Raw genomic sequence first — 8,439 nt, 5'->3', positions numbered from 1 at the left:
CCTGGTCAGTACCGTCCCCCTCCCCTCCCCTGGCCCGGCCCGGCCCGGCCCGGCCCCTGACCTGCTGCCTCCCGCAGGTGCAGCCCGACGGCGCCAGCCTGCGCTACAACGACTACGCCTGGAACCAGGTGGCCAACGTGCTGTACCTCGAGTCCCCCCTGGGCGTGGGCTTCTCCTACTCGGACGACAAGCAGTACACCACCAACGACACCGAGGTGAGCGAGCGCCGGCTCCAGCACCCGCCTCTGGCCCATCCCCTGCCTCCCGCCTGACCCACTCGCCCCGCTCTCTGTGCAGGTCGCCCACAACAACTACCTGGCCCTGAAGGAGTTCCTGCGCCTCTTCCCGGAGTACTCCAATAACGACCTGTACCTCACCGGCGAGAGCTACGCCGGGATCTATATCCCCACGCTGGCGCAGTGGGTCATGCAGGATCCCAGCCTCAAGCTCAAGGTGAGGGGCAGGCGCCGGCCTCGTCCCTGGCGCAGGGGCGGGGGTGGGCACGGGCAGGGCACCGTCGTGGGCCCTCTCCCCGCTGCTGCACTTCCCACCAAGCCAGACTGGCTGCGGAGGGCGGGAGGCAGCGGTGGGCCACTGGCGGGAGGCGGTTGTCGCTCTGGCCCTGTAGCAGGTGTCTCCTCGTGGCTTTGCAGCTCCCCAGGGTCTGTTGCAGGGTGTCCAGGGATGCCATGCTGTGCTCCCTGCTCCTCTGTCAGCCTGCGGGTCCCAGAGTCCTGGACGTTGCTCCTTCCGCCACTTGGCTGTTGCTGTTCCCCCTGCACCCCCTCTTCCTTTCCACTGCTAACTGCGTCCTGTGGCTGCGTCCCACTCGGCAGGTGCCCTAGGCACACCTGGCAAAGCCTCGGTTCCCATCTAACAGCCGTGTCCACCTTCCAGGGCCTGGCTGTGGGCAACGGCCTCTCCTGCTATGAGACCAACGACAACTCCCTGGTCTACTTCGCCTACTACCACGGCCTCCTGGGAACCCAGTAAGGCTCAGGTGGAGGTGGCAGGTGCCAGGGTCCGGCACAGATGGGAGAGGCTGCGGCTGCGGCTGCAGCCACGGGCCTCTGCCATAGCCAGCCTGGCTAGCTCTGCCCACGGATCCTGGCAGCCCTGGGGGGTGGCCTGAGGCACCAGCAGTCCCTGCCCCCACAACAGTGAGGGGTAGAGGCGTTGGATGGTTGTGTCTCTATCTGTGGCTCCTTTGCTCCTTGCCCCAGAGAAGGCTGGTGCTAGCAAAGTCTCTGCTTTGGCTCTTGCTTGGGGCCTCTGTGTTGGTAAAGGCCGGTGGGAGCAGAGCAGGCACCAGGCCTGGGGTTGGGCTGGGAGAAGCTGTGCCAGGCTAGGGCTGGCCCCAAGTCTCCATGTTTTGCCCAGGCTTCTGCTGCCCTGATGATGGGCACCTGTGGAATTAGCCACCAGGGCCACGGGGGAGCTCCGGGCTCTCCCTAGGGCCTGGACCTCTGCTGCCCCATGGGGAGGGCCACCACATGGTGTGCTGTGGAAACGTGCAGCAGTCTCCCCCAGTGCAGGGGGCCCGTGGGCTGGAGTAGCTCCTCCCTATGCCCCTCACCGCATCTCCCATTTCAGGCTCTGGCAGGACCTGCAGACCTTCTGCTGCTCGCAGGGGAAATGCAACTTCCACGACAATCGTAACCTGAACTGCACACTTAAGGTGAGTGGGAGCAGCCATGGGTAGAGCCCAGCCAGCCCTGCTGCGCGGCTTGACTGGCCACGGCATCATCTGCCACATCCCTGCACCCTGGGCCAGGCTCTGCAGCAGCTGTAGGGCTCTTGCCCTCCCTGGGCCTGCAGGCCCAGGCCCAGGCAGTGGGGCCACGACAGCCAGTCAAGGCAAGCCAAGTCAGCTGGATCCCAGCACCCACCTGCCACTTGTTGCAGATGACGGAAATGATCAAGATCGTGGATGAGTCTGGCCTGAACATCTACAACCTCTACGCCCCATGTGCTGGTGGCGTCCCTGGAGCCTTCAGGTAGGAGCAGTGGTTCTTGTGGGGGTGTCAGCTTGCTGACAGGACCCTAGGCAGGCTCTGTGCAGGACAGGGGCATGGTGGACATCTCTGCCAAAGCAGGGGTCTTGTCTGATTTTCCCCTCCCTGCCAGGAGAAGGAAGTGGGTAGCACTGGGGCAGCCCCGTGCCCTGATTCTCAGGCTGCTCTCATCCTGGTGGCAGGTATGAGGGGAGCCAGCTTATCACCCACGACCTGGGCAACTCCTTCATCAGGCATTCCCTGAAGTTCTCCTGGAAGCAGGTGAGTGTCTGGGGCTCATGCTCTGCATCCTGCTCCTTGTGACACTGGTCAAGGACTTGCAGGCTGGCCTCTGCTACACTGGCTCCCTAGCAGCTGTGGCGGGCTGGCCCGCGGTGCCCCAGTTGGGGTGGCAGAGGGGTAGCTGGCTGCATCGTGCAGGGTTTGGGGTGGCTGGCTCACTGTCCGAGCAGTGAAGTGCCTGTGCTAGTTGCTGCTGCTTTCATGGCTGCTTCTCCCTCAAGAACCTGCTCCAAATGGCAGTGGCCAAGAAAGCGGTTCGGCTGGACCCCCCTTGCACTAACACAACTGCTATCAGCAACTTCCTGAACTCCCCCGAAGTGCGGAAGGCCCTGCACATCGCCCCAGAAGTCCCCAAGTGGCAGCTGTGCAAGTAGGCAGGGGCTAGGCTGGAATGGGGGTGGCTGCAGGGAGGCGAGGGGCCTGCATGACTGCTTCTCCTGTTGCAGCTTTGAGGTGAACCGCAGCTACAAGCGCCTCTACACCACGATGAATGACCAGTACCTGAAGCTGCTCAGCTCAGGGGTGAGTAGGGGAAGGGGCGGGGGTTGGGTCCTGGCTGCCTCTAGACCCCTTTCTGGGGGAGGGAGCATGGCTTGGCTCCAAGTGCTGGCTGTAGCCCTTGCCTCACCTCCACTGCTGCCACGGGTCTCTACCATGGGTGCTTCAGGGCACTGCTGAGCCTCCATGCCCAAGGCTGCAGGGCAGTGCACAGAGCTGCTGTTCACAGCCTGGCTGACACTCTTGTCTCTGCAGAAATACCGGATCCTGGTGTACAACGGCGACGTGGACATGGCCTGCAACTTCTTGGGGGATGAGTGGTTTGTGGACTCCCTGGGCCAGAAGGTAAGTGGGTAGCTGGGGCAGGGCCTGGGCTGGGGGGCACTTGCCAGAGTAGCCTGACTTGCTGCAGGGGTGAGTGGGGGGAGGCAGTGCAGCAGCCTCTGGAGGGAGGGGAGGCGCATCGGGCTATGAATAGGTCTCTAGCCATCCCTGGGGCGCTCTGGTACCAGGGCAGTGCCTCGGAATTGCAGGGGAGAGGTTAGGCCTATCAGTCCTGTGTGCAGATGCGGCCATTAGCTCGCAGAGGTGGCTCTGAGTGCACTGGGCTTCTGTTGCAGGTGCAGGTCAACCGCAGGCCTTGGCTGTACAAAGATGGGGGCGTGGACCAGATCGGGGGCTTCGTGAAGGAATTCACCAACCTTGCCTTCCTCACCATCAAGGTAACGGGCACAATGGGGGATTTGGAGCTGCTTTGGCCTGAGGCCAGTACCCTGCCCGAGCTGTGCTGCGCTGCATACTGCCTCTTCCTGCCTGCACCCTCACCGGGTGGTGTTCTGAAATCTGAGCTGCTGCTGTGCATCTGGCTGTGCTGGGGGCTGCATGACCGGGGTCCGGGACCAAGCAGAACCTGCTTTGTCCTCATGTGCATAACTTACTGCTCCTTGCTGGGGGGCCATGCAGGGCTCTGCCTGGGCTGTCATGTGGCTGGAAGATGCTGCCAGCACTCACCCTCCTCTGCCTGTTCCTGCAGGGGGCCGGGCACATGGTGCCCACGGACCAGCCGCAAGCTGCCTTCACCATGTTCAGCCGCTTCATTCACCGCCAGCCGTACTAGCAGCCGCAGAGCAGGGTTGCGTTTCCTGCGCTGATGCCTGGTGCCCCAGCCCTAGGCCCTTCCCTGCAGTTGGCCACTCACGGTTTGATGGCCACAGATACGGGTTCCCAACGGCGCTGAGGCTCCTGTTTTCCTCTGGTTTCCTGGCAAGGGGCACCAGACTCTGCTTCATTCCTGACACCCCCCCCACCAGTGCTAGGGGTCTCAACCCAGCTGCTTCAGTGCAGGCAGGGGGCCGGAGGAGACGGCAGTCTCCCTGCTGGGGCTTTTTCCTCCTGCCCCGAGCGCTGGAGCCAGCTGCTTCCCTTTGGCTGGGAGCAGCGCACAGCACTTCCTCTCCCACTCCAGCCCCTGCACGCACGTCCTGCCCTGGCCCTGGGCAGCCGCAGGGGCTCCGAGCAGGCCCCCGCCCCCAGTACAGATTCTCACAGCTGGTGGCTCTGATGCCTCCTTCAGGGCTCAGGGCCCAACGGGGCCTTGCAATAAACAGTCTGACCAAACTAGCCCGAGTGCCTGGGGCCTCCATTCTCCTCCTCGTCCTGGCTGCAATGGGCAGGAGCCTGGCCCAGCATGGAAAGCAGGGCAGAACCCCTGCACCCCATGCACAGCACCTGGCAGTGGCCCCCTCCCTGCCTGTGAGGACCCTCATAGGGAACTGCCAAGTCTCCCGCCAATGGGGGGTTGGAGCCACACTGGCTCTTGGGTTCCCCCAGTCCCATAGCTACAGGCCAGGCCGCAGCAAGACACCAGCTCCCAGGCAGAGTTGAGACCTCTTTATTAGTGTAAGAGCAGGCGCCAGGCCCTGCAGCTCGCCCGGCCCGGGGCTGCTCCAGGACGGGCTCCTGAGACTGGCCGGGCAGGCACTTTACCTGGGAGTGGAGCGAGGGCACAGCTGGACCCAGGGCGAGGGCAGCCTGGAGCTGCTGGGCGCAGTGTTAGTGAGTCAGCGCAGCGGGGGGAGCCGGGGGCGGGCAAGGCGGGCGCTGCACCCCTCAGGCCGTGGGGCTGGGTATGCTGGGCTGGACTGGGCGGTACTTCTCAATCACCTCCCGCAGCCCCTTGGAGAAGTGCAGGTCTGCGCCCACTGTGATATAGCCCTGCAGGGACAAAGGAGCGGAGTCAGCATGACACAGCCCCTGCTTGCTCTGCTGGGAGGGGGGCCCCATCGCCCCCAGGCATGCCTGGAGCTCCCTGCCAGCACGTACCAGGTGGTTGGCGACCACCTCCTTGGTGAAGTCCATGCCCTCCGGCAGTGGGATCTGGACCCCCTTCTTTGTCCTCTCTGCAGGGAGAAAAGGAGCAGTTACAGGCTGCCCTTGTGCCCAAGCCTGCCCTGCCAGCTCCAGTCCGTACTGTTAATGATGGGCATGACGGTCAGCTGCAGCAGTGTCTTCAGTGGGGTCTGCAGTGAGAACAGCTGGGGAGAGAAGAGCCAGGGTCAGAGCACTGCTGGGGTGGGCAGCTACTCAAGGTTGGCATGGGGGCTGCCGCAGGGGCTCTGAGCCCTGTCAGGGTTCCCTAAGCACAGCGAGGGGGGTCATGCCTGGGCACCACTGGAGCCTCCCCACTGCACTCCCCCACCCTGGGCCTGGCTGCATTCGGCCCCACTCACCGCCAGAGACTCCAGCGCCGACTGCTTGGAGTAGATGCGGAACCTATGGGAAGAGATGGGGTCAGCACAAGCCCTGCCTCCCCACTCCCTCCGCACCAGCAGTTGGCTGGGGGCAGCCCGTGTGTCAGGACCCTGGGCTGTGTCTTCACCAGGGTCCATGCATGCCCCAGGGGCTGGCAGCACCAGCATTACCTCCTCAAGTCCAGCTGCACCTGCAGGGCCTTCTGGCGCAGCATCACCTTGGCACTCAGCCGTGCTTCCTGGAGAGGAGACAATGCCCTGCCCATTGCTGCCGTGGCTTCCCCTCACCCCGGCAGCCTGGGGCAACAACCACAGCCAGACCCCATGCAGGCTCCCCAAGCTCTTCCCATGCCCAGCTGCACCGCAGCATGGACATGCAGGTGCACGGGGACTCCCTGCTGTGCCCAGGCCACGCATGTGCCCCTTTGCGGGCCCTGCTCTCAGGACAGGAGGGCACTCACCATGCTCATGCTGGACAGCTGCACAGGAGGCTGCTCCGCGGGCACCAGGGAGATGTTGAGCACGGCATTGACGGAGACAGCGGTGCCCGTGGGCCTGATGGTGCAGCGTGGGGGCATCACCACCTGCAGCACCATCCTCAGTGGCGCGTCCACCACGGCTGGGCTCTGCGGGGGCAGCAAGTGAGGGGGACACTGGGGTGCCGTCTTTCTGGCAGCAGTTGCCCAGGGCTCCTGGAACATCCCCCGCCCGCCCGCTCTCCCCAGCCCCCACGGCTCTCACCATCATGAGGATGCTGCCGAAGAACGTGGCTCTCAACAAAACCTCCAAGTCCTTGGGCACCTGAAACAACGGGAACTGTCCTGCGCATGGGGGTCAACACACCAACCCCCAGGGCCACGTGTGGCACTTGACGCTGCTGATCAGTGCCCCCCAGTCCGCACACCGGCCCCTCACCTGGTCCCCCTGGAACTCCATGGTCAGCACGCCCGCCTGGAAGTAGGAGAACATGGCCGAGTCGAAGAAGTACTCGGAGAAGGCCACGTACACCATGCGCTCCGTCTCCTTGATCTCTGGCTGTTCCCCCTTGTTCACCAGCGTCTGGTTCTCGGCTTTCTGGTAGAAGAACATGCCCTGGGTGGAAGAGAGCGGGTGAGCCCTGCCCCCGCAGCATGGAGGGCCGTTGGCCCTGGCAGGCAGGTGCTGGGGGGGCTGCAGTTGCCTCCAGGACTCACCCTGAAGTCCATGTCGAGCGTGTCCCAGGTGACGATAGGGTCGCTCAGGAGGGAGTAGTCGATGCCGACGTGCTCGTCCACTGGGTTCCTCACTGCATGGGGATGGGGTCGGTCACCCAGGCCCCCTTGGACCCCACCCAACCCCCGGGCTCCATCGTGCCTTCCCTGTCCCCCGCTGGCCGCATCAGCTCACCTGGCACCGTGTCCAGCAGCGAGTTGAGCAGCACCAGCCCCGCATGGTTCAGCGCTGGGCAGATCTGAAACGGAGACCGTGGCCCGGGCTGGTGAGAGTGGGGCCAGGGCCACAGGAGGCAGGCCGGGCCTCCGCACACCTCCAGCCTCATCTGCCAATTCTGGAGCAGGCTGGAGAGCTGTGGAAGGGAAAGGCACTGGCACAGCGCATGCGCTGCTGGCACCAGATGCCTGGCCCGGGGGTCTGTGCAGTAGCAGGGCAGGGCAAGGCCTTACCTGCTGGTTGAGGACAAAGCGCATCCCCGTGGTGAGGAAGAGACCCAGAAACTCATAGACCTTCCTGCGGGGACGGGACAAGCTGTCACACCCCTGCCCCTCCTGGCCATGGCTAGGGCCTGGGGCCCTGGAGGGGATGCCAGAGCCAGGGTCCATGCTGGGGGGTCCTGGCACGTGGGCAGCCAGTACCTGAGCGTGCCCGAGAAGCCGGCCTGCATGCGGGCGATGGAGGCGTTGCAGGTGATGTTGGAGATCTTGAGGCGCCCAGCCCTGTCCTTGGACAGCTTCAGTGCAGTGTGGACGTAGACACCGAGCGCCGAGGCATTGATGGAGCCCACGTCATAGCTGCGGAGCAGCAGCAGCATGGGTGAGAGGCGGGGGGCAGGCAGGGCTGCCCCAGGGACCGCCAGAGCTGCAGGGCACTGCTGCAGGCGGGGGCTGCGGGGGGCATGGCTTACAAGAACCAGTAGAGCAGCTGGCGGCGGAAGCGCAGGCTGATGGAGGCGTTGTTGATGCTGAAGGCGATGTGCTGCTGGGGCTGGAAGTGCAGGTCAGAGAGGGCCAGGTGCAGCGCCATCACCTTCACCCTGCGGGGATGAGCGACCTCAGCCCTGGCCCTGCTGCTCTGGCCGTGTGGCAGGGAATGCCTGCGCCCCCACCCTGCCGGCCGGCTGCGTCTGTCCTGGGCAGCTGCAGCCTAGTCCTGGTGCCTGCTCTCCCCCGGCAGGCGGGCACAGCCCTGCAGGCTCGGCCGTTCCCCTCCCCGTGGGCTCGTGGCCAGTGCGTGCCTGGAGCCCTGCTCCCCGGGCTGGCTGGCAGTGGCCAGCCAGGACCCCGGGGCCCAGGGCAGGACCCCCCTCCCCGCTCCGGCACGGCGCTCACTGGCTGATGTTGTAGTGGAACTGGCCCTCCTTGCCCTGCAGGTCGGGGATGCTCATGTTCTCCAGCTCCTGCTCCACGAAGCGCAGCCCTTCCTGCTTCACTGCAACACAGTGGCACTGGCTCTGCCTCCTGCCTGTTCCCAGGGCACCCGCCCTGCCACCCGGCTCAGAGCCCCCCACCTCCTCCTCCAGGCCCCCTCCATCTCCACCCGCCACCCTCCCTGCGGCCACTCACCCAGGTCCAGCCCCTTGCCCGTGATGCGGATCTTGCAGCCGGGGGCCGTGGCTGTGGCTGTGGCCGCGACCAGGCAGGGCAGCGCGAGGAGCAGGAGGCTGCACGGGGCCATGGTGT

The 8,439-nt window shown here is 64.9% G+C and overlaps 2 protein-coding genes across 2 annotated transcripts; one reads left to right on the top strand and one right to left on the bottom strand.

Moving 5' to 3' along the window:
* CTSA (cathepsin A) lies at positions 1–4,130 on the top strand. Its single transcript, XM_019509927.1, has 12 exons — positions 1–4; positions 78–215; positions 298–453; positions 898–989; positions 1,594–1,678; positions 1,906–1,997; positions 2,198–2,276; positions 2,519–2,667; positions 2,744–2,819; positions 3,051–3,140; positions 3,416–3,517; positions 3,829–4,130. Exons 3-12 carry the CDS (start codon positions 427–429, stop codon positions 3,910–3,912), a joined length of 876 nt encoding a protein of 291 aa, XP_019365472.1. The 5' UTR covers positions 1–4; positions 78–215; positions 298–426; the 3' UTR covers positions 3,913–4,130.
* Positions 4,131–4,670: 540 nt separating this feature from the next.
* PLTP (phospholipid transfer protein) lies at positions 4,671–8,434 on the bottom strand. Its single transcript, XM_019509925.1, has 15 exons — positions 8,323–8,434; positions 8,089–8,188; positions 7,665–7,793; positions 7,396–7,551; positions 7,207–7,270; positions 6,932–6,995; positions 6,739–6,830; positions 6,461–6,637; positions 6,287–6,346; positions 6,007–6,171; positions 5,717–5,784; positions 5,525–5,567; positions 5,266–5,329; positions 5,118–5,194; positions 4,671–5,009 (listed from the first exon to the last, which is right to left on the bottom strand). The coding sequence occupies exons 1-15, from the start codon at positions 8,432–8,434 to the stop codon at positions 4,905–4,907; spliced, it is 1,476 nt and encodes a 491-aa protein (XP_019365470.1). The 3' UTR covers positions 4,671–4,904.
* Positions 8,435–8,439: the final 5 nt, after the last annotated feature.

The sequence above is a fragment of the Gavialis gangeticus genome, unplaced genomic scaffold (genome assembly GCF_001723915.1).
Source record: "Gavialis gangeticus isolate Ggan-Ray unplaced genomic scaffold, GavGan_comp1, whole genome shotgun sequence".
Classification (NCBI taxonomy): Eukaryota; Metazoa; Chordata; order Crocodylia; family Gavialidae; genus Gavialis; species Gavialis gangeticus.
The sequence above is the reverse complement of the archived record's forward strand: the minus strand, read 5'-3'. Positions and strand labels throughout refer to the sequence as shown.

Coding starts and splice junctions, on each gene's coding strand:
- PLTP (XM_019509925.1), bottom strand. CDS start 8,434: ATGGCCCCGTGCAGCCTCCTGCTCCTCGCGCTGCCCTGCCTGGTCGCG. Junction 6,172..6,286: donor TCGGCAGCATCCTCATGATG/GTGAGAGCCGTG, acceptor CTGCCCCCGCAG/AGCCCAGCCGTGGTGGACGC. Junction 5,568..5,716: donor GTGCAGCTGGACTTGAGGAG/GTAATGCTGGTG, acceptor CTCTTCCCATAG/GTTCCGCATCTACTCCAAGC.
- CTSA (XM_019509927.1), top strand. CDS start 427: ATGCAGGATCCCAGCCTCAAGCTCAAG. Junction 454..897: donor ATCCCAGCCTCAAGCTCAAG/GTGAGGGGCAGG, acceptor TCCACCTTCCAG/GGCCTGGCTGTGGGCAACGG. Junction 2,820..3,050: donor TGAAGCTGCTCAGCTCAGGG/GTGAGTAGGGGA, acceptor TTGTCTCTGCAG/AAATACCGGATCCTGGTGTA.